At 41.5% G+C, this 25,075-nt stretch overlaps 1 protein-coding gene across 3 annotated transcripts in view; it reads left to right on the plus strand.

Annotated features, from left to right (window-relative positions):
• Window positions 1–23,823, plus strand: part of LOC130358714 (transmembrane protein 198) — a 76,772-nt gene extending 52,949 nt beyond the window's left edge. For 2 of the 3 annotated variants that reach the window (XM_056562363.1, XM_056562362.1), the window contains 4 exons: window positions 510–749; window positions 9,491–10,066; window positions 12,736–12,884; window positions 21,752–23,823. In XM_056562363.1, the coding sequence (XP_056418338.1) occupies window positions 560–749; window positions 9,491–10,066; window positions 12,736–12,884; window positions 21,752–21,901 (1,065 nt within the window). In that variant the 5' untranslated portion in view covers window positions 510–559 and the 3' untranslated portion in view covers window positions 21,902–23,823. The remainder of the gene's footprint in view (window positions 1–509; window positions 750–9,490; window positions 10,067–12,735; window positions 12,885–21,751) is intronic. The other variant, XM_056562359.1, reaches the window with a different exon arrangement.
• Window positions 23,824–25,075: the final 1,252 nt, after the last annotated feature.

Genomic DNA, 25,075 nt, shown 5'->3' on the forward strand with positions numbered 1-25,075 from the left:
TGCAAGATATGTGTAGATGTCCTCTCTATATTTCAGTAAGAGGGCCTTTTGTTGATGAATAGTGGTTTAGTGAACCTACCTACTGGTTAGTACATGTGTACCAATGTTTCATTTTTTTATTAATTCTTTATTTTAACAAAAAGAACAGGTGTATACAAAGAACACAGCAGGATTTAGGTGGTACGTACGCCTACTACTTGGTCTCGTGAATGAGTCTGAGTAATTATGAACACAAGCAATAAAAAGCTGACCTTCGGAAAGGACTGAATCATGAACAATGAGACATTTGGCCTACTCCTCCTAGGACATGATACTGTATCACCCAACATAATCTAGTTTAAGAGATTATAAACAAAAAAAAAAACCATAAAGTATGTCATGACACAGTCCTGTGTGGTTGTATGTCTGCCTATTCAGGTTATAGCGTTTGTATAAAATATGTATGGCTGTATTTACCAAGTTGTCTTTCCAGCTTCATTCTAAGAAAAACGATCTGTTTTGTCTTTCAGACTGGTCATTGATGGCCACCCACACCTAAGCTTGTGCCAAACACTCCACAATGGCATTTGACTCGTCTCCTTTTGTTCTGCCTGGCGTTTCACAGCACTTCAATATCCAGACTGTTGATACTGGGCAAGAAGATCCTTTTGAGGACTTATGTAGCCTTGAAAATGGACGGCATTATGACGTGGTTCCAACTGTGGTGTGTTCCTTGTGCTGCCTGTTTGGACTTGTATATATATTTTTTGGTAAGTGAGGGTACAATATGGTTTCCAAACAATAAAACAGCACATTGGTGGAGACAGGCATTAGCTTTCTGTTAGAACTGTAAACGTGTCAAGTGAATTTCTGTCATGACTGTCTGGCTACAATGAGATGTGAATGACTACAAATGTTAAAAGGGTACTCCGCTGCCCCGGTGTTCGTAACATTTTATTCTGAACGCTGGTTGCGGGTGCCGGGGGTTGTGACGTCACGGCCATGCCCCCTCAATGCAAGTATATGGGAGGGGGCGTAACATCACGAACTCCAATCCCCCCTGCACCCAGCATTCTAAACCAGCGGGGGACCCCTGCTATTAGACATCTTATTCCATATCCTTAGTACCCATTTAAGCTGGCATTTCAGCAGGATCACCCAAATAGCTTATGTTAAAGGGGTACTCCGGTGGAAAACAATATTATTATTTTTTTTTTTAAATCAACTGTTTCCAGAAAGTTGAACAGATTTGTAAATTACTTCTATTAAAAACTCTTTATCCTTCCAGTACTTTTTAGCAGCTGTTTGCTACAGAGGAAATTTTTTTCTTCTTGAATTTTTTTTGTCTTGTCCACAGTGCTCTCTGCTGACACCTGATGCCCCTTTCAGGAACTGTCCAGAGCAGGAGAAAATCCTCATAGCAAACCTATGCTACTTTGGACAGTTCCTGACACGGACAGAGGTGTCAGCAGAGAGCACTGTGGATAAGACAAAAAATAAATTCAAAAAGCAAAGAATTTCCTCTGTAGCATACAGCAGCTAATAAGTACTGGAAGGATAACAATTTTTTTAATAGAAGGAATTTACAAATCTGTTTTTAAATTTCTTGCACCAGTTCTTTAAAAAAAAAAAAGAAAAAAGTTTTCCACCTAAGTACCCCTTTAATGGTGGGCCATCTTCAACTATAATTGAAGATTTTCCTACCCTTGGTGAAGAAAAATATAGATTTTATTAAAGACAAGACGCGAGTATTATGCTTTTAGAACCTCTTACTTCTCAGCAGCAAAAGGATATATGTGAATAAATCTGAAAACTTGAAAACATGCTATCCTGCTGTTTAACCAATCAGAATGCAGCACATGACATATAGTTGACAGCTATAATATCATCTTCCTCCTTTTGGTTGAAGGTGAACAGTTCAGAACAGGAAAAAATCAATCCAATAAAGTGGAAACCGGAAAAATAGGGATCTTTTTCAACAGGAAAGCAGTTTTGGTAGAAGTATGTAGATAATTTCAGAGACTATCATCTTAGGTGGCTATGAAATAAGAGCAAAATAAAGAATTATAGGGATGGGTGTATAGGGAGGGATAATACTCGCATCTTGTCTTTAATAAAATCTATATTTTCCTTCACCAAGGGTAGGAAAATCTTCAATTTTATTGAAATAAAAGATGCTCCTATTATGCTAGCTTAAAGTTAAGCATGAATATAAAGGAAAAAATATATATTAATAAATTTTTTTACAATAAACATTACATGTTATTACAAAGTGCCATAGATACATGTAAATCAGGTTTGAAATAGAATGTTTTGAAAGTAGTCAGATGTATAGATTCCGTTTTGGATTTATAAATCGAAAAAATAACTCCTTCAGGGGAGTATTGTCTTATGTCAAGAGCTCTAACATCAGATATCCGTTTAATGGAAACTAGACATAGGACTGTAAGTTTGAAGGAGAGTAATTTTAAAGATAGGGAGTCGTTGTCTTCCCAAGAAGGGAAAAGATTTAAAATAATATTCACATCCCATGTAGAATTATATTTGGGTAAAGGGGGGACACCTAAATGTATGCCTTTTAAAAGTTTGCATACAAGAGGATGTCTACCAATGGGAATGGAATCAATAAGAGAATGTCCAGTAGAAATAGCGGAACGATATAAGTTAATCATTCTATAAGCTTTACCTGCGGCAAATAATGCTGAAAGAAAATTTAACCCCTTAAGGACTCAGGGTTTTTCCGTTTTTGCACTTTCGTTTTTTCCTCCTTACCTTTTAAAAATCATAACCCTTTCAATTTTCCACCTAAAAATCCATATTATGGCTTATTTTTTGCGTTGCCAATTCTACTTTGCAGTGACATTAGTCATTTTACCCAAAAATGCACAGCGAGACAAAATCGAAAAAAAAACGCCATTTTGTAACTTTTGGGGGCTTTCGTTTCTACACAGTGCATATTTCGGTAAAAATTACACCTTATCATTATTCTGTAGGTCTATACGGTTAAAATGATACCCTACTTATATAGGTTTGATTTTGTCGCACTTCTGGAAAAAATCATAACTACATGCAGGAAAATTTATACGTTTAAAAATGTCATCTTCTGACCCCTATAACTTTTTTATTTTTCCACGTATGGGGTGGTATGAGGACTCATTTTTTGCGCCGTGATCTGAAGTTTTTATCGGTATGATTTTTGTTTTGATCTGACTTTTTGATCACTTTTTATTCATTTTTTAATGATATAAAAAGTGACCAAAATACGCTTTTTTGGACTTTGGAATTTTTTTGCGCATACGCCATTGACCGTACGGCTTAATTAATGATATATTTTTATAGTTCGGACATTTACGCACGCGGCGATACCACATATGTTTATTTTTTATTTATTTTTTTTACACTGTTTTATTTTTTTTATGGGAAAAGGGGGGTGATTCAAACTTTTATTAGGGAAGGGGTTAAATGACCTTTATTAACACTTTTTTTTTACATTTTTTTTGCAGTGTTATAGGTCCCATAGGGACCTATAACACTGCACACACTGATCTCTAATGCTGATCACTGGCGTGCATTAACACGCCTGTGATCAGCATTATCGGCGCTTGACTGCTCCTGCCTGGATCTCAGGCACGGAGCAGTCATTCGTCGATCGGACACCGGGGAGGCAGGTAAGAGCCCTCCCGGTGTCCGATCAGCTGTTCGGGACGCCGCGATTTCACCGCGGCGGTCCCGAACAGCCCGACTGAGCAGCCGGGTCACTTTCACTTTCACTTTAGAAGCGGCGGTCAGCTTTGACCGCCGCTTCTAAAGGGTTAATACCGCACATCGCCGCGATCGGCGATGTGCGGTATTAGCCGCGGGTCCCGGCCGTTGATTAGCGCCGGGACCAACGCGATATGATGCGGGATCGCGGCGCGATCCCGCTTCATATCGCGGGAGCCGGCGCAGGACGTAAATATACGTCCTGCGTCGTTAAGGGGTTAAAATGTTGGAAATAGATGTTTGTAAGGGATCCAAATCCCGTTGAGAGCACCAATGAAGCCAAGTTTTCCAGGCTGATCTGTAAGCAGATCTGGTACCTGGAGCCCAGGCGTCTGTGAGGAGTTCTCTAGTTGTGATAGAAAATGGAGATGTCCATTCGGGATGCCTAAAATTAAGCATGCGATTAGAACTAGTTGGTCTAATAGAACCAACTGGTGAGAGTTGCCAAGAAGGTCCTGGAGGAGATCCGGAATGAAAGGGAGAATGTGAGGATAATCTAATAGAAGATGAAGTAATTGAGGAAACCATGGTTGAGTTGGCCACCAAGGAATGACCATAGTTGATTTCCATATTGAAGTTTGGAGAAGAACCTGAGGGATTAGGTTGAAAGGAGGAAATGCATATAGTTTCCTGAGGCCAGAATTGGAGGAAGGTGTCTATTCCCAAAGGATCTGGTCTCCAGCTGAAGAAACGAGGGGTTTGACAGTTCAGACGAGAAGTGAACATGTCTAAACGTAGAGGACCCCATAATTAATTGATTTTGATGGAATATTGAAGGATGGAGTTTCCAGTCACTGAAGTCTGTAAGGAAGCGCGAGTTCCAGTCCGCGATTGAATTCGAAACATCTGGAAGGTATTCCGCTTTTAATGTTATGTGTCTGTCTAGACAAAAATGCCAAAATTCCTTGGCAATGTCGGCAAGGGCTTTTGAAGTGGTTCCACCAAGGTGATTTATATATTGGACTGCGGAGATATTGTCCATGCAAAGTAAAACACAGCAATGTGAAGAATTCTTCGCAAAGCTCTTGAGAGCGAAGGACCCAGCCTAAAGTTCTAAGCAGTTGATGTGTAAATGGGATTCGGAAGGAGACCATTTCCTTCCAGTAGATAGGGAACCGCAGCCCGCTCCCCATCCTGAAAGGCTCGCATCCGATTCTATAATGATGTCTGGATTTGGATTAAATATGGTTTTCCCATTCCAAATTTGGATATGAGAGAGCCACCAAAGAAGGTCTTCTTTGTTGTCCAAAGAGAGATGAACTTCGTCTGAATAACCTAGACCTTCTCTCAAATGTCTGGTTTTTAGTCATTGTAGGGCTCGATAATGGAGGGGAGCTGGAAAAATTGCTTGAATGGAAGCCGATAGGAGACCTACTATTCGAGCTATAGCTCTCAGAGAAATAAGATCCTTGAGAAGAATCTGATGAATTTCCTTTCGAATAGTCTTTAGTTTCCTGGTAGGAAGGCTCGGGGTGGTAGATCGAGCGTTCATTAGAGAGCCTAGGAATTCTACTTCTTGAGATGGAAGTAGAATGGACTTTTTGTGGTTGATAAGGAAACCTAGGTTGGAAAGAGGAGACGAGGTCCAATCTCTGTGGGAGAGAAGAAGAGTCTCTGATTGGGCCATGATGAGAATATCGTCAAGGTATATAATGAAACGTACTCCTCGACTTCTGAGGAGTGCAACAATTGGTTTCAGAAGTTTGCTGAAACACCATGGGGCTGATGATGGGCCAAAGGGAAGGCAGGTGAATTGCCATTTCTGATTGTTCCAAATGAATTGAAGAAATGTTTGAGACAAAGAATGAATCAGAATAGTTAGGCATCCTTTAGGTCTATCTTGATTAACTAATCGTCTTTTGGTAATATATCTCTTAGGAGCTGAATGCCTGTACACAGCAAAATTGTTGAGTAGTCTGAGATTGATAACGGGTCTGTGACCTCAGTCTTTCTTTTTTACAAGGAATTAATTGCCGATGAAGCCCGGGGCATTTTGAGGGACAGGTATGATGGCTGCCTTTGCTATAAGATCGTCTATTTCTGATTTGATGAGATTTCGATCTGTTATTGAGAATTGGATGGGCGGGTATACAAATTCTATTTGGAAACCTGATACAGTATTCAGAATCAAAGAGTCTGACGTAATCCTAGTCCAATTTTTCTAAAAATGTATGAGTCTTCCGCCCAATGGAAGATTGTGAGAAAAAAGTGTTAGACTTACCTGAAGAATATTTTGCCCATGGGACTCCGCGTTTACTTCTAGGACGCCAGATTCTGGCTCTGTAAGGAAAGAATGGTCTGGGTTTCTGGGTTGGTACTGTGTAAGTTGGCTGTTGATATTGCTGGTAATGTTGGTAGGAGCCTCATGATTGTTGTCTGGGGACATAACGGCCGGAGAAGCAGCTCCTCCCTTTTCTGGCCCTACCAAAAACACGGTTTGAGTACTTTTTTTTTTTTTTTTTTTTTTTAAAAGGAGTTTTGGGCCTTATTAATGGAGGAGAAGAACCAGACATACTTCCCCATTTCGTGAATAACATCCTCCCCAAACATGCCTTCGTGGGGTCATTGGAGGCAAGGTTTGTGAGTTGGGGGTCTATTTTCATAAGGATAGCGCATTTGCGCTCAGTACAAGGCTGTATTGACATTGCCAAGGAAGCAGGCGGCACGTTGAGCCCAACCTTTTTAGTATTTCTGTATCAATGGGTTTTAAGAAGTTAGAAGAATCCTCAACTAAATCTAGAATTTTGGATAGGGGGCCTAAGACATCCAACAAATTGTCTTGACAGGCTCTAAAACTTCTGTCAATCCCCTTTTTGGTGTTCTTGCCCGTTTTCATGAGGAATTTGTTGAGTATAGGGTCAAGATCCGGGGTTAGGGATGTGCTATGGGGAAGGGTAAGCCTGGGACACTCCGCTTTTTAATTTATTGCAGGTGGATTTATCTAGACTTTTATTCATACGAATTGATAAGAATTTGGCCACAGTTGGGTTGGGGAGCCATTCCACTGATCTAGGGTGACGGATCAAAATAGGAGGGATCTTGTGAAGAGAAAGTTGAGAGACGCAAGATCCAACACTCTGGATGAGCTTAAGGCCACTATCGAAGCATCCTGGGCCTCCAGAACACCTCAGCAGTGCCACAGGCTTATTGCCTCTATGCCACGCCGCATTGAAGCAGTAATTTCTGCAAAAGGATTCCCGACCAAGTATTGAGTGCATAACTGAACATAATTATTTGAAGGTTGACTTTTTTTTTGTATTAAAAACACTTTTCTTTTATTGGTCGGATGAAATATGCTAATTTTTTTGAGCTGTATGCCAAAATCATCAGTATTAAAACAATAAAAGACCTGAAATATTTCAGTTGGTGTGCAATGAATCTAAAATATATGAAAGTAAAATTTTTATCATTACATTATGGAAAATAAAAAAATTTGCATATTGTGCTAAAGTTCATTTTTTTTTTTTTTTTTTTTTAGAAGAACCTGTACAGTGGGCATCAAAAAAGTTTGGGCACCCCAGGTAAAAATTTGTATTAATGTGCATAAAGAAGCCAAAGAAAGATGGAAAATCTCCAAAAGGCATCAAATTACAGATTAGACATTCTTATATGTCAACAAAAGTTAGATTTTATTTCCATCATTTACACTTTCAAAATAACAGAAAACAAAAAAAATGCATCTGCACAAGTTTGGGCACCTTGCAGAGTTAATATCTTGTACTGCCCCCTTTGGCAAGTATCACAGCTTGTAAACACTTTGTAGCCAGCCAAGAGTCTTTCAATTCTTGTTTGAGGTATCTTTGCCCATTCTTCCTTACAAAAGTCTTCCAGTTCTTTGAGATTTCTGGGCTGTCTGTCACGCACTGCTCTTTTAAAGTCTAGCCATAGATTTTCAATTATGTTTGGGTCAGGAGATTGTGAAGGCCATGGCAAAACCTTCAGTTTACGCCTCTTGATGTAATCCCCGTGGATTTCGAGGTGTGTTTAGGATAATTATCCATTTGTAGAAGCTATCCTCTCTTTAACTTCAGCTTTTTCACAGATGGCATCAAGTTAGCATCCGAAATTTGCTGAAATTTTATTGAATCCATTTTTCCTTCTACTCATGAGATGTTCCCTGTGCCACTGGCTGCAATACAACCCCAAAGCATGATTGATCCACCCTCATGCTTAACAGTTGGACAGAGATTCTTTTAATTAAATTCTGTTCCCCTTCTTCTCCAAATGTACCTTTGCTTATTCCGGTCAAAAAGTTAAATTTTGACCTCATCGGTCCACAGAACTTGTTTCCAAGATGCATCAGGCTTGTCTATATGTTCATTTGCAAAGTTCAAACGCTGATTTTTGTGGTGGGGACGTAGAAGAGGTTTTCTTCTGATGACTCTTCCATGAAGACCATATTTGTACAAGTATCTCTTTATAGTGGAATAGTGTACCACAACTCCAGTGTCTGTCAGATCTTTCTGGAGGGATTGTGCAGTCAATCGTGGGTTTTGAATAGTTTTTCTCAAAATCCTGCAAGCTGTTCTGTCTGATATTTTTCTTGGTCTTCCAGATCTTGCTTTAACTTCCACTGTTCCTGATGACTGCCATTTCTTAATTACATTCCGAACAGAAGATACTGAAATCTTAAAATGTTTTGCTATCTTCTTATAGCCTTCTCCAGATTTGTGAGCGTCCACTATTTTCAGTTTCAGATTTCTAGACAACTGCTTAGAAGAACCTATGGTGCTGATTGTTGGGGCAAGGTCAGATGAGTCTGGGCATTTAAAACCTTTGAGATTGACATCACCTGGTCTTCCCAGATGATGATTGAGAACAATCCATGACACTGGCAGGTCTCAGCTTTGCAAAGGGGGCAGTGCATGCTATAAATTCTGCAGGGTGCCCAAACATTTGCAGACACTATTTTTTAGTTTTCTGTTATTTTGAAAGTGTAAATGATGGAAATAAAATCTAACTTTTGTTAACATATTATAAGAATGTCTAATCTGTAATTTGATGTATTTTGGAGATTTTTCCATCTTTCCTTGTCTTCTTTATGCACATTAATACAAATTTTTACCTGGGGTGCCCAAACTTTTGATCCCCACTGTATATAGGAGTGAATAAAGGGGATATCAGCCTGTATGTAAGTCACCAATGAATCACCAATGATTATATCATCAGTGATACAAGGAATAAATGACCATTGAATCACCAATGAGATTAGAATTAAAGAGGGGAGAAAAAAAAAAATATATATATATATATATATAAAGGATAATCTAGTAATAATAAATATAGAAAAAGATAAAAGAGTAATGGAAATTTTTTATTATAGAGGAAATGTGATAAATTTAGGTATAATTGTATAAAATATGAAATATAAGTAAATTAAATTAGGAGACAAAATACTCATCTGGTTCCACTGCTGAGCAGCAAAAGAAGGACAATATTATAAAAAATGTCAACTGTATGTCATGTGCTGTATTGTGATTGGTTACACAGCAGGATAGCATGTTTGGCTATACCATGCTTACTTTTTTTCAAGTTTTCTGATTTATTCACATATATCCTTTTGCTGCTGAGAAGTAAGAGGTTCTAAAAGCATAATAGGAGCGTCTTGTATTTCAATAAAATTAGAATGCAACACCAGCATGCTATAGTAATAGTGTCTTAATACCAGAAAAAAAGGAAGCTTGGTTCTATAGACTGTAGGCCTTTTGTGTATAATTTTTTAACCAGAGTTTGTCATCTTTCTCTGCAGGTTACAGGTGCTTCAAAGCCATTATGTTTCTGTCAGGCTTGCTGGCTGGTTCAGCAGTCATTTTTTTACTTTGTCACAAAGAGCGTATCCTGGAAACTCAACTGAGCCTGGAGCTAAGTGCGGGCATTGCCTTGGGGATTGGCCTGCTCTGTGGACTGGTCACCATGCTTGTGCACAGTGTGGGCCTATTTATGACAGGCCTGATTCTTGGACTTCTGGTGGCCACAGCTTGCCTTGTGGGCTTGGAGCAGTTCTACCATCCACCCACAGCCTGGATTCCTATTGGAGTGATGATGGGCTCTGCTATGCTATTTGCTGTATTGACTCTGCAGTGGCAAAAGATTTTCACTGTTATCTCCACTGCAACATTTGGAGCTGCAATATTGACTGTGTGCACAGATTATTTCATTGAAATGATGCTGCTGGTGCAGTATGTCTATGACCGTCTCCGCCTTGAAGTGTCTCATCCCCTCTGCTGGTTCAGTTGGGTGGTCCTAGGCATCTGGCCAGTGTTGAGCATTCTGGGAATTGTAGTCCAGTGGAAACTGACAGCCGAAGGCTTCTCGCATACTGATGGTGAGTGTTGACTCTTGAGTTTTCTTCTTTGCCTACAAATCCCATAGTTCCATTTTCCTTCCTCCCACACATCAGCCACCCCACCCATTGAAACATAAATGAGCTGCATCCATTCAAAAGACCTGTGGTTATCAATCAGGGTGCCTACAGCTGTTGCATTAGTTGCAGATTGATCTCTCTCCCACCGAGCGATCGCTCCACCCATTGAAGCAGACAGGCTCCCTGTCATCAGCTGACTAGTGAGTCAGGTCTCAGCCGCATTGCAACCTGGGAAACAGTCATTTTGTATGCTGGTAAAAATAAATATTGGGGTGAAATTCACAGAAGAATTGTGAGAAAACCGTAACGCACAGCTACAGACACTATTAGGAACTACACTAACTTTACAGCCCCTGTAGCATAGTCAAATAAAAAAAACAATTCCTGGAATACCCCTTTTAAACAATACAATAATACAAAATCTGTTTTTGGGGAAAAAAAACTATCAATCTTGGAACATGTAGTAATCTTAACCATAACCATCCTAGTTGCTTGAGGAGTATTTTTGGCTCATAAAACTTGGGTTCGATTAATCGATAATTTATATATACTTGTCAAAAAGTCAATTTTTTCATTAGTTTGGAGGCAAATCCCCCTCTATTCCCCCCCCCCCCCTCCCCCAGTAGTGGGCTCGCAAGTTCTTTTTCTAGCCATCTGACCAGGTACATTGATACCTGTGTAGAAATGTGTATCAAGGAAAATAAGATTCCAAGTATTATTTAGTAGTGAGATCTCCAGAGGAACTACTTTTCTATTTCGGTCAGTGGAGGAAGACAAGAAACTGAACTTTGGTAACTAGGCAGTTATTAAAAGAGGCACTCTGCCCCTAGACATCTTATCCCCTATCCAAGGATAGGAGATAATATGTCTGATCGCGGGGGTCCTGCTGCTGGGGAGAGATGGCGGGGTTCCCGCTCCTTTTGATGGGGGATAAGATGTCTAGGGGCGGAGTACCCCTTTTAAGGACCAGACTACAATTCACTTCTGCAAATACAGCAAGCTGGTCAAGTAAAGGCACTGGAGACTGAAGAGCAGCTGTTTTTTCATGGATAGTGTTAGAATAGTGATGTGTATTTCCCCATGGCTTTCTTTATTTCATTTTGTGGGATAAAGTTTAACTTGGCTTTATTGTGTATATATTAAGAAAAAAAAACTTGCCCCCCCCCCCATTATTATAACTTCAGTTCCTAATGCTGCATGCACATGGCCCTAGGTCAGCTCTGTTTTGTAGATAGCTGTAATATGGCATTACAGATGTTTATGGGGTTTTACTGTGATAGTAACTGCAGTTTTGCACCGGTATTCTCCCCTAGAAGCGATCTGATGGAGCATAGTACTTCTGTACATGAATACTTTGGAACTCAATAGCACAAAGCCCCAGGGAAATGCATATTCTGTAATACAATCTCCTGTAGAGACATATGTCTGAGGCCTGAATAAGATTAATAAAGAGAGAGAGTAGGTTATCACACTGCAGTTCTTTATAGTTCTTTAAAGTCAATAAAAAAAATTGTTCAATATTATGTCTAAGGCATTATAAAACGAAATAAGTCTCTATAATATGGGTCTCAAAGAGAATATGTATGGAATAGAGCATTTCATAGGGTAATGTGTAGGACAATATTGTAGTCAGTTTCAGAGCCTATTTACTGGACCACTACCATCTGTGTGACGCTTAGGACTGTGTATTGAGGTTAACAAGGGTTGGAGGTTAATGGAAAAGGTTGAAAATATGTTGTGACTTCCTGCACTAAGGTTACCGTGGGCTGAAGACCTCACAAGTTCTGTGTCTGCAGCAATTCCTGCTGTGAACAAAACGCATCTGTTACTTGGAGGATTGTACATGGGAAAACTGTGTGTGTGTGTTTTCATATAAACATTTTTTGTATCTGTATCTTTTTATTTTATTTTTTTATTTCTTTTATATAATAAAAAAAAAACCTAGATCACATAACCTAGTTAAACCACACAACAAATGGTCAGAAATGCCCCCCCCCCCCCCTCCTTAACAGGAAAAGTACTTTAGCAGCACTCTAAGGATACATAGTCATGCTACATATCAGATCTTCTCCACAAAGAAAAATATACAGGGCTGTTTGACATTTACCATGCAGGTTAGATGGTACCCTGGCCAGTTTTGTTCTATTGTTGCCCTCCTTATGGTGAACTGTGGACCAAACCAAATATTCAATCATGCAGTGTAGAAATAAACTTAGCATGGAACAATGTATTACCCCCTCATGAAGCATTTCTGTAAGGTACTACAGTTGTCTAAAAAGTATCCCTAACCTATAAATTAACAATTATATATGGCTGTATGTTATGTAGTAGTCTCTTTTCACTCTGGCCCCAAATGTGGGATCAGCGGTGGAACCTCCATATGCTCAGGCCTCCAGGTAATTCACCCTGTAATGGTATACCGGTCTGACACTCTAATGCTGGTCCTGCACCAATAAACCTCAGTATTCCTTGGCACATGAATTAAAGTTTTTTTAACCTATGCCAACACAAGACGTATTCTGAAGTCCTTTTCTCATCTTATTGTCAGATGTTGCCATATTTTCTACCTTGTCTGTTATGTTTCACCCTTCGAAGCTTACTCTGTATGTGATTCTTACTTAATTTGACAGTGATCATAAGCAGACGTCAAAAGCGCCTCCAGCTTCTCAGAATCCGCCAGAAAGAGGCCAAAAAACGTCAGAGTGTGACTTCTCAAGAAGGAACTTATCGGCGGAAGGCCAACCCTATAAAAAGATATACTGGGGACATCCTTGCACCGGTAAGAGTCTGTATTATGTCCAATTCATCTATAGGAGTCCTGTGGGTTGTAGGGCTAACATATCCAAACAGTTCTCAATATACAAATAAAATACGTACATAAAGTATGAGTAGAAATCTTTAGGACATATAGTGCCTTGTAAAAGTATTCACTTTTACAAGGCACTGTATTCCGTATTTTGGTGCCTCACAACCTGGAATTAACGTGGATTGTCTAACCCCTTAATGGATATTTACGTATATTTACGTAAATACGTATATTTACGTCCGTGGCCAGCTGCCGATCTGTGAAGTGCGCACCGAAGCTGAGCGCGCTTCGTATCTGCGGGGTCCCGGTTGCTAGCAGCAACCGGGACCCGCGGCTAATACCGGACATCGCTGATCGGGCTGATGTCCGGTATCAATCCTTTAGATGCCACAATCAAAGTTGATTGCGGCATCTAAATTGGAAAAAATTCATACCAGCTAGCTCAGCACAGCTGAGAGGACAGCCGGAGTTGCCTTACCTTCTTCCCAGCTGTCCAATTGGCGTTTGATTGCTCCCAGCCTGAAATCCAGGCTTGAGCAATCAAGCGCAGAAAGCACTGATCAATGCATTCCTATAGCAATGCATTGAACAGTGCCTGCAATCAGTGTATGCAATGTTACAGCCCCTAGAGGGGGCTATAACAATGCGTACAAAAAAAAAGTTAATAAATGTGATTTAACCCCTAATAAAAATCAGAATCACCCCCTTTTCCCATAAAAAAAAAAAAGTGTGTAAATAAAAATAAACATGTGGTATAGCCTCGTGCGGAAATGTCCGAATTATAAAAATATCATTAATTTAACCGCACGGTCAATGGCGTACCCGGAAAAAAATTCCAAAGTCCAAAATAGCGTATTTTTGGTCACTTTTTAGATCATGAAAAAATGAATAAAAAGCGATCAATAAGTCCGATACAAAAATGGTACTGCTAAAAACTTCAGATCACGGCACAAAAATTAGCCCTCATACTGCCCCATACGCAGAAAAATAAAAAAATTATAGGGGTCAGAAGATGACAACATATACATTTTCCTGCATGTATATTTTTTTTCAGAACGGCAAAATCCAACCTATATAATAAGTAGGGTATCATTTTAATCGTATGGACCTACAGAACAAAGATAACGTGTCATTTCTACCAAAAAATGTACTGTGTAGAAACGAAAGCCCCAAAAGCTCCAAAATTGCGCTTTTTCTTCAATTTTGGCACACAATGATTATTTTTTTTTCGTTTCGCCGTAGATTTTTGGGTAAAATTACTGTCATTACAAAGTAGAATTGGTGGCGCAAAAAATAAGCCATCACATGGATTTTTAGGTGCAAAATTGAAAGAGTTATGATTTTTTAAAGCTAAAGAGGAAAAAGCGAAAGTGCAAAAATGGAAAAACCCCGGGTCCTTAAGAGGTTACGGATTTAGATAATTTAATTTACAGAACATACCCACAACTTTGAAGATGTTAATTATTGTGACGCAAACAACAAATAGGACAAAATAACAGAAAAAGTCAATGTGCATAACTATTCACCCCCCTAAAGTCAATACTTTGTAGAGCCCTCTTTTGCGGCATTCACAGCTCCAAGTCGCTTTGGATAAGTCTCTATGAGCTTGCCACATCTTACCACTGGGATTTTTGCCCATTCCTCCTTGCAAAACTGCTCCCGCACCTTCAAGTTGGATGGTTCGCGCTTGTGAACAGCAATCTTTAAGTCTGACCACAGATTTTCGATTGGATTGAGATCTGGGCTTTTACTAGGCCATTCCAACACATTTACATGTTTCCCCTTCAACCACTGAAGTGTTTCTTTAGCAGTGTGTTTGGGGTCATTGTCCTGCTGGAAGGTGAACCTCCGTCCTAGCCTCAAATCATGCACAGAGTGGTACAGGGATATTCTTGAGAAAAACCTGTATTTAGCACTATCCATCTTTCGCTCAACTCTGACCAGTTTCCCAGTCCCGGCTGCTGATGGTGTTCTTTGGGTGATGTGTTGGGTTTGTGCCAGACATAGCATTTTCTTTGATGGCTGAAATGTTCAATTTTAGTCTCATCAGGCCAGAGCACCTTCCTCCATACATTTTGGGAGTCTCCCACATGCCTTTTCGCAAACTCACAACGTGCCTTTTTGTTTTTAGCTGAAAGTAATGGCTTTCTTCTGGCCACTCTGCCATAAAGCCCAACTCTATGGAGCGTACAGCTTATTGTCGTCCTATGTACAGATACTCCAGTCTCTGCTGTGGAACTCTGCAGCTCCTCCAGGGTTACCTTAGGTCTCTGTGCTGCTTCTCTGATTAATGCCCTCCCTTCCCGGTCCGTGAGTTTTGGTGGACGGCCGTATCTTGCCAGGTTTGCTGTTGCCATGTTCTTTCCTTTTGGTTATGATAGATTTGATGGTGCTCCTGCGGATTATCAATTATCAATTTGGATAGATATATATATATTTTTTTGTTTTATAACCTAACCCTGACTTGTACTCAACATTGTCCCTTACTTTTTTGGAGAGTTCCTTGGTCTTAATGGCAGTGTTTGGTTACTGATGCCTCTTGCTTAGGTATTGCAGCCTCTGGGGCCATTTAAAAATAGGTGTGTATATGTAATGACAGATCATGTGACACTTAGATTGCACACAGGTGGACATCATTTCACTAATTATGTGACTTCTGAAGGTAATTGGTTGCACCAGAGCTTTTTATGGCCTTCCTAACAAAGGGGGTGAATACAAATGCACATGGCAATTTTCTGTTTTCTATTTCTAAACAATAGTTTTATTTATATATTTTTCTCATTTCATTTCACCAACTTAGACTATTGTGTTTTGAGCCATCACATAAAATTCAGATTAACAAAACATTGAACTTAAGCCCATAAGGACCAGGCCCATTTTGGCCTTAACCCTTTAACGACGAAGGTCTGCCGGCTCCCGCGATATGCCGCGGGGTCACGCGGTGTCCCGGCGGCTATTAACGGCCGGGACCCGCGGCTAATACAGGACCTAACCGATTGCGGTGATTCCCTGTATTAACTCTTCAGCCGCGGCGATCAAAGCTGACCGCCGCGTCTGAAGTGAAAGTGACCCGGCTGCTCAGTTAGGCTGTTCGGGATCGCCGTGGAGAAATCGCTTACAGGACACCGGGAGGGCCCTTACCTGCCTCCTCGGTGTCCGATCGACGAATGACTGCTCCATGCCTGAGATCCAGGCAGGAGCAGTCAAGCGCCGATAACACTGATCACAGGCGTGTTAATACACACCTGTGATCAGCAGCATAAAAGATCAGTGTGTGCAGTGTTATAGGTCCCTATGGGACCTATAACACTGCAAAGAAAAAAGTGTTGTTAAAGGTCATTTAACCCCTTCCCTAATAAAAGTTTGAATCACCCCCCTTTTCCCATAAAAAAAATAAAGCAGTGTAAATTAAAAATAAACATATGTGGTATTGCCACATGCGTAAATGTCCAAACTATAAAAATATATCGTTAATTAAATTGCACGGTCAATGGCGTACGCGCAAAAAAAATTCCAAAGTCCAAAAAAGCGTATTTTGGTCACTTTTTATACCATTTAAAAAGTGATCAAAAAGTCAGATCAAAACAAAAATGGTAAACTTCAGATCACGGCGCAAAGAATGAGCCCTCATACCGCCCTGTATGTGGAAAAATAAAAAGTTATAGGGGTCAGAATAGGAAATTTTTAAACGTATACATTTTCCTGCATGTAGTTATGATTTTTTTCCAGAAGTACGACAATATCCAACCTATATAAGTAGGGTATCATTTTAACTGTATGGACCTACAGAATAATAAGGTGTAAATTTTACTGAAATATGCACTGCGTAGAAACGGAAGCCCCCAAAAGTTACAAAATGGCGTTTTTTTCTTCGATTTTGTCACACAATTAATTTTTTTTTATTCCGTTTCGCTGTGAATTTTGGGGTAAAATGACTAATGTCCCTGCAAAGTAGAATTGGTGACGCAAAAAATAAGCCATAATATGGATTTTTAGGTGGAAAATTGAAAGGGTTATGATTTTTAAAAGGTAAGGAGGAAAAAACGAAAGTGCAAAAACTGGTTCTTAAGGGGTTAAGGACCAGGACAATTTTATTTTTGCATTTTCCTTTTTTTCCTCCTCCGCCATCTTAAAATCATAACTCTTTTTATATGAGGGCTTGTTTTTTGTGTCACCAATTTTACTTTAATGAAATCACTTATTTTACCATAGAATGTATGGTGCAACCAAAAAAATATTATTTATGTGGGAAAATTGAAAAGAAAAGCAATTTAGCAAATTTTGGAAGCTTTTGTTTTCACGCTGTAGACTTTACGGTAAATGACATGTTTTCTTTATTCTGTGGGTCAATACGATCAAAATTTATTCCCATGTTATGTGCCTTTTATACCGTATTTATCGGCGTATAACACGCACTTTTTAGGCTAAAATTTTTAGCCTAAAGTCTATGTGCGTGTTATACGCCGATACACCCCAGGAAAGGCAGGGGGAGAGAGGCCGTCGCTGCCCGCTTCTCTCCCCCTGCCTTTCCTGGGGTCTAGAGCGCTGCTGCCAGCCCTTCTCTCCCCCTGGCTATCGGCGCCGCTGCCCGTTCTGTCCCCCTGACAATCGGTGCCGGCGCCCCATTGCCGGTGCCTATAGCCAGAGGGAGAGAAGCGGCGGCGACAGCCACGGGGAGAGAAAGGGCAGCGGCACCCATTACCGGCGCCGCTGCCCCGTTGCCTCCCCCCATCCCCGGTGGCATAATTACCTGGGTCGGGTCCGCGCTGCTGCAGGCCTCCGGCGTGCGTCCACGGCGTCGTTGCTATGCGCTGCGCGGCGCATGACTTCAGTGCGCCGCGCATAGCAACGACGCAGGGGACGCGCTCCGGAGGCCTGCAGCAGCGTGGACCCGACCCAGGTAATTATGCCATCGGGGATGGGGGGAGGCAACGGGGCAGCGGCGCCGGCAATGGGTGCCGCTGCCCCTTCTCTCCCCCTGGCTGTCGGCGCCGCTTCTCTCCCCCTGGCTATCGGCATCGATAGTCAGGGGGACAGAACGGGCAGCAGCGCCGATAGCCAGGGGGAGAGAAGGGCCGGCAGCAGGGCTCTAGACCCCAGGAAAGGCAGGGGGAGAGAAGTGGGCAGCGACGGCCTCTCTCCCCCTGCCTTTCCTGGGGGTGTATTGGGTTATACACACGCACACACGCACCCTCATTTTACCATGGATATTTGGGTAAAAAACTTTTTTTACCCAAATATCCCTGGTAAAATGAGGGTGCGTGTTATAGGCCGGTGCGTGGTATACCCCGATAAATACGGTAATTGTACCACTTAAAAAAAAAAATCTCAAACTATTTTTACTAAATTAGTATGTTTGAAATTGCCATATTTTGACCACCTGTAACTTTCAAATGTTTCCGTATACAGGGAGGTATGAGGGCAAATTTTTTGTGCCGTTATCTGTAGTTTTTATCGGTACCACTTTTGCTTATATTTTACTTTTTATTATTATTATTTTTGTATTTTGGAAAAAAAATTGACAAAGCAGCAATTTTGGATTATTTTTTTTTTTTTCTTTTTACGCCATTCACCATACGGGATAATTAACAAAATATTTTGATGCATGCGGCGATACCAAATATGTTTATGAATTTATTTTTTTTAACGCTTTTTGGAGGGGTAAAATGCAAAAAACTGATGATTTTTTCAAATGTTTTTACTTTTTTTTTATTACACTTTAATAGGGATTTATAGCAATCCTTTAACTGCTAATACTGTTCAGTGCTATGCATAGGGCATAGCACTGATCAGGGTTATCGGCTATCTTCTGCTCTGGTCTGCTCGATCTCAGACCAGAGCAGAAGACCCCAGGAGACGGACGGAAGCAGCCGAGAGGACCTCGGTCCGCCATTATGGATGATCGAATCCCCTCGGCAGCGCTGCGGGCGATCCTATCATCCATTTTAAAGTACTGCACTGCCGCAGATGCCATGATCTGTATTGATCACGCCATCTGAGGGGTTAATGGCGGACAGCAGCCGGGACCTGCTGCACATGACGTGAGCACCGGTCTGGTGCTCATGGTCATGGCGGAGCGTAAGTGTACGTCGTGGTGGGTTAAGTACCACTGCACCATGACGTATATTTACGTACAATACTTTTGCAAGGCACTGTAAACTTTACCAGGTGGGACAGCTTTAGAGCTCTCTTCTTAGATTTTTGCATACAAGACTTGTCATAGACTATAGAAATTAAATGTGCTTGGTGATTGACAATAAGGAGCCTTAAAACAATGTTTATTAATGTGTTAATTCCTAAATATTTAACAATTGATAGAAGATGTAGCAGATTTGCCAAATTGAAATCTGTCTTTGCTCCTGCTGTTTCTCATAACATAATGGACATTGTCTTGAGACAGACAGTCTTGAAAGAAGCAATCTGATTGGGCAACTCGGCAACTTTTCTTCTGGAAAGGTTTTGCTAAATCTTCCCCTTTTGTTCCCTGTAAGTAACTTTATGCCTGTATATAGGGCTACCCTGTAGTTAGCTTGCCCCCTGTAGATGGCTCCTACTCTTCTTTCTGCAGAAGTGACGTTTCTACCTCTAGTGGCCACAGGCAGTGTCTCTAGAGGTCAGAAGCCCCTGGAGACCTTAACAGCTAGGATGTGCTAGGACCCCTGTAGTGGTGATACACTACAGGGATCCTAGTGCGTCCTGTCACCATCTTCACTACTGGACTGCCGCGGTTGGGAACCACTACTACACTGCTCAAAAAAATAAAGGGAACACTTAGATAACACATCCTACATCTGAATGAATGAACTAATCGTATGAAATACTTTCGTCTTTAAAGGGTACCTCTCATCAAATAATAAACTTTTGATATATTTTAGATTAATGAATGTTGAATAACTTTCCAATAGCATGTTAATGAAAAATATGCTTCTTTCTATTGTATTTTTCCTGATCAGTCCTGTCAGCAAGCATTTCTGACTCATGCTGGAGTCCTAAACACTCAGAGCTGCCAGCCTGCTTTGTTCACAGCCAAACAGGCTGTGAACAAAGCAGGCTGTTCACAAAGGAGAACACTCAGAGCTGCCAAAGCAGACTGGCAGCTCGTAGTGTTTAGGACTCCAGCATGAGTCTGAAATGCTTGCTGCCAGGACTGGTAGGGAGACCCCTAGTGGTCATTTCTTCAAAGTGGAAAATTAAATAGAAAGAAGCATATTTTTTATTAACATGCAATTGTGAAGTTATTCTGCATACATTAATCTATAATATATCAAAAGTTTTTTTTGATGAGAGGTACCCTTTAAATAGTTTTTGTTATCACATTCAACTATCAATGGAAATCAAGTTTATCAACCCATGGAGGTCTGGATATGGAGTCACACTCAAAATCAAAGTGGAAAACCACACTGCAGGCTGATCCACCTTTGATGTAATGTCCTTAAAACGAGTCAAAATGAGGCTCAGTAGTGTGTGTGGCCTCAATGTGCCCGTATAACCTCCCTACAATGCCTGGGCATGCTCCTGATGAGGTGCATCCGCCAACTCCTGGACAGTCTGTGGTGCAACGTGACGTTGGTGAATGGAGCGAGACGTGATGTCCCAGATATGCTCAATCAGATTCAGGTCTGGGGAGCGGGCAGGCCAGTCCATAGCATCAATGCCTTCCTCTAGCAGGAACTGCTGACACACTCCAGCCACATGAGGTCTAGCATTGTCTTGCATTAGGTGGAATCCAGGGCCAATCGCACCAGCATATGGTCTCACCAGGGGTCTGAGGAGCTCATCTCTGTACCTAATGGCAGTCAGGCTACCTCTAGCAAGCACATGGAGGGCTGTGCGCCCCCCCCCCCCCCCCCCCCAAAAAAAAAAATAAATATGCCACCCTACACCATTACTGACCCACCACCAAACCGGTCATGCTGGAGGATTTTGCAGCCAGCAGAATGTTCTCCATAGCGTCTCAAGACTCTGTCACATGTGCTCAGTGTGAACCTGCTTTCATCTGTGAAGCGCACAGGGCGCCAGTGGCGAATTTGCCAGTCTTGGTGTTCTCTGGCAAATGCCAAACGTCCTGCATGTTGTTGAGCTGTAAGCACAAACCCCCACCTGTGGACGTTGGGCACTCTTACCACCCTCAAGGAGTCAGTTTCTGACTCTGGCTCTGGCAGTGCTCCTTCTTGCACAAAGGCAGAGGTAGTGGTCCTGCTGCTGGGTTGTTGGCCTCCTCCACGTCTCCTGATGCACTGGCCTGTCTCCTGGTAGTGCCTCCCTGCTCTGGACACTACGCTGACAGACACAGCAAACCTTCTTGCCACAGCTCGCATTGATGTGCTATCCTGGATGAGCTGCACTACCTGAGCCACTTGTGTGGGTTGTAGACTCCGTCTCACGCTACCACTAGAGTGAAAGCACCGCCAGCCTTAAAAAGTGACCAAAACCTCAGCCAGGAAGCATAGGAATTGAGAAGTGGTCTGTGGTCACCACCTGCAGAACCACTCCTTTTATTGGGGGTGTCTTGCTAATTGCCTATCATTTTCACCTGTTGTTTGTTCCATTTGCACAACAGCATGTGAAATTGATTGTCAATCAGTGTTGCTTCCTGAGTGGACAGTGTGATTTCACAGAAGTGTCATTGACTTGGAGTTACATTGTGTGGTTTGTGTTCCCTTTAGTTTTTTGAGCAGTGTATATTAATAATGTGGAATGTAAATGTTTCCTTTCCAAACACTTCCCTTTAAATTGTTATTACAATAGTGCATGACTGGTCCATTTATAGATGAATAGACATTGTAGGCCTTCAGATTATGCTTTCAGTTTTCATTATTCTTTTATGGTTTCTTTTGCAGAGTTACTTGCAGAGCTTACGAGAGCGTCAGACTGGCACAGGCACATCCATGAGCAGCCTAAATGCCAACATGCAGACAATTGTGGACCTGGACTATGAATGCGGCTCTACTGTGCCCCTTACTGCCACTACTCCTGTGATTCGGGTCTGATGTGTCCCCCAGCCTCCTCATGCTGGCTATGAAGCTGCATTTGGTTCAAGTTGATAGGCCAAATTGTTGTGCCTTATGTTCTGTCTTCTGGTACATCTCATACTCATCTGCCCGGGCTACTATTCCCATCTCCCATGATTGTGTGGACCCATGAACAGAAAAGTTGTTGGCAGTTTGGATAGTTTTACCGGTTTGTTAGACACGTTCTGGATGAATGTCTCATACTAGATGTAATTCTGCCCCATGGATGAGCAATTGGGAGTGTCTTCAGGATCTACCAGGGCATTTAGTAGCTGTAAAGTATTGGTGCAAACCGAAGAGAAGAATACACTGCTGTATATAGAAACCTTCACAGAACAAAACAGTAGTCTTTAAATGATAGTGCTGAATTTGTGTCTCTCTTCATTTTTTTTTTTATAGGGAAAAATAAAATTAGGTCTGCCCTATTTATTGTTTAAAGGTGTACTCCGCTGCTCAGCATTTGGAACAAACTTTTCCGAACGCTGGAGCCGGGAGCTCGTGATGTCATAGCCCCACCCCCTCATGACATCACGCCCCGCCCCCTCAATGCAAGTCTGTTCCAGCGTTCGGAACAGTTTGTTCCAATTGCCGAGCAGCGGAGTACCCCTTTAAGGTACATGCTGTTTTTTGATCCAGTAGATGGCCATCTATCCCACAAAAGATTAGAGACATTGATAAACTCTAGTGTGAATGAAAACTGGAGCAGTTGGCTATGGTCACCAATCACATTGCTAGCGCCATCTTCTTATGGGGATGGCTCACTGCTTCAGTTTTTCATTGCAATTCTTAGGTGTGTAGAAATAATAGGAAATCTTAACTGTTTGCTGCACATGTCAATATAGTCTATTGTACTTGTCAGTGACTATGTGAGGCAGGGATCTGTTGTCTACTTTACAAGTCATCACAGTGGCCCAGACAATGGCCTTCCCCTATGACCACTACTTTAACTTGCAAATTTCCAGTCCCGAAAACCTTTTCTGATTTTTGTTTTGTATATATGCTTTCTACTTAAAGCTTGGTGTTCCTTTTGAATAACGTCTATTGTATCATACATTTAAGGGGTCAGGTTGACTCCTATGATAACAGCTGTAATATAGGGTAGTTCATATACATTTATGTGAAATTGAAATAAACATATTTTTAGAGTGCAAAGAAATGAAACCACTACAATGTATTACACTGTTTTATAGCACTTTAATATATGAAGGGCTCTGTACAAATGTATGTATGTAACATATTGAACTTACTATATCCGCAATGCCTTTAACTGTATGTATGCGTTCTAAACAAGTTGACCACTATATTATTGCTGTCCTAGTAAATTTAAGTATAGTGCTTTGAGAATAAAAAAGGACAAAAACAATTCTACATGCAGAAATCTCTGAAGTCGTTGTTTGTATAGGGCTGCATTTATAAAGGTGAGTTCTTTTAATCCTGCGTACTACTATCCAAACAATGAAATGATAAAAGAAACCATTGCCTCCTACATCTGTATGTACCCACACCCGTTGTAGCTCAGAATGCCAGCTGCTCTTAAAACACGGTTATGTGCCAATCTCTACTACAGCCATTATGAAAATTGACTACAAAACACCCTGGATAGCCACATGATGTTCCCTTTTAGGCTACTGTAGTGTCAGTGCTGGTGGCAAAAGTGCATGACTCTGCAGAGATTACCTACAATAACATATGGATATCTTGTTATGCAAAATAGATAATTTTTTTTTTTTTGGTCTGCAGTTGTGCACATTTTGCCTGCCTATATCCGTACATTCTCCTCTTTGTGGACAGTTTCCAATTTAAGGGTGTAACCAGTGTTCTTTGTGTATTCTGGATTTAACAATTTAAGGGTACATTCAGACGAGCGGATTTTCCGTGCATATTTCGCTGCGGATCTGCCGCTGAAGGACCTCTGTATGCTGCCTTTACACGTGCCTGCTCGGAGCGGCAATATGCCGCTATGAGCAGACACACTGCGATGGGCGAGTCACCGCGCGCATGTGCAGTATACTCTCACATCACGGCAGCTCTTGGCCTAGCTCATTGAGCAGGCGGGGGGGGGTGCGGACACGATATGTGCGAGTACACTGCGCATGTGCAGCGGCTCGCACATCGTTTCAGTGTGTCTGCACGTAATGGACTATTGCCGCTCCGAGCAGGCACGTGTAAAGGCACCATACAGAGGTTCTTCAGCAGAGGATCTGCAGCGTAAAATACGCTGTAAATCCGCTCGTCTGAACGTACCCTACAGAGGTTATTTAGAGTTAGAAAAACATAGCTGAAAAAAAGCACCACCTTTGTCATCAGGTCCTGTGTGGTATTACAGCTCAGTTTCATCAAAATGCATAGAGCCAAGGTGTAATACCACACATGAAGAAGACAGGTAGTCTTCATGTGTGGTATTACACCTTGGCTCTCTTGCTGTTTTTTGGGAAGTAATAAGCTCTGTTTTTTTTTATTTATTTCTGTATTCATTGAATACATGACCAGTTCTACATCTCAGCAGTATGAAGACTTTATCATTTCCAGAGTATCCACCTCAAATGGAACCTGCTGTATGTGTAAATACACTGCTCAAAAAATAAAGGGAACACCTAAACAACATAATGTAACTCCAAGTCAATCACATTTCTGTGAAATCACACTGTCCACTCAGGAAGCAACACTGATTGACAATCAATTTCACATGCTATTGTGCAAATGGAACAGACAACTGGTGGAAATTATAGGCAATTAGCAAGACATCTCCATTAAAGGAGTGGTTCTGCAGGTGGGGACCACAGACCACTTCTCAGTTCCTATGCTTCCTGGCTTATGTTTTGGTCACTTTTGAATGCTGGTGGTGCTTTCACTCTAGTGGTAGCATGAGACGGAGTTTACAACCCACACAAGTGGCTCAGGTAGTGCAGCTCATCCAGGAGGGCACATGAATGTGAGCTGTGGCAAGAAGGTTTACTGTGTCTCAGCGTAGTGTCCAGAGCATGGAGGCGCCATCAGGAGTCAGGCCAGTACAACAGGAGACTTGGAGGTGGCCATAGAACAGCAACAACCCAGCAGTAGGACCACTACCTCTGCCGTATTGCAAGGAGAAGCACTGCCAGAGCCCTGTAAAATGACCTCCAGCAGGCCACAAATGCATGTGTCCACTCAAAC

This window comes from Hyla sarda, chromosome 2 (assembly GCF_029499605.1).
Source record: "Hyla sarda isolate aHylSar1 chromosome 2, aHylSar1.hap1, whole genome shotgun sequence".
In the NCBI taxonomy this organism is placed as follows: Eukaryota; Metazoa; Chordata; class Amphibia; order Anura; family Hylidae; genus Hyla; species Hyla sarda.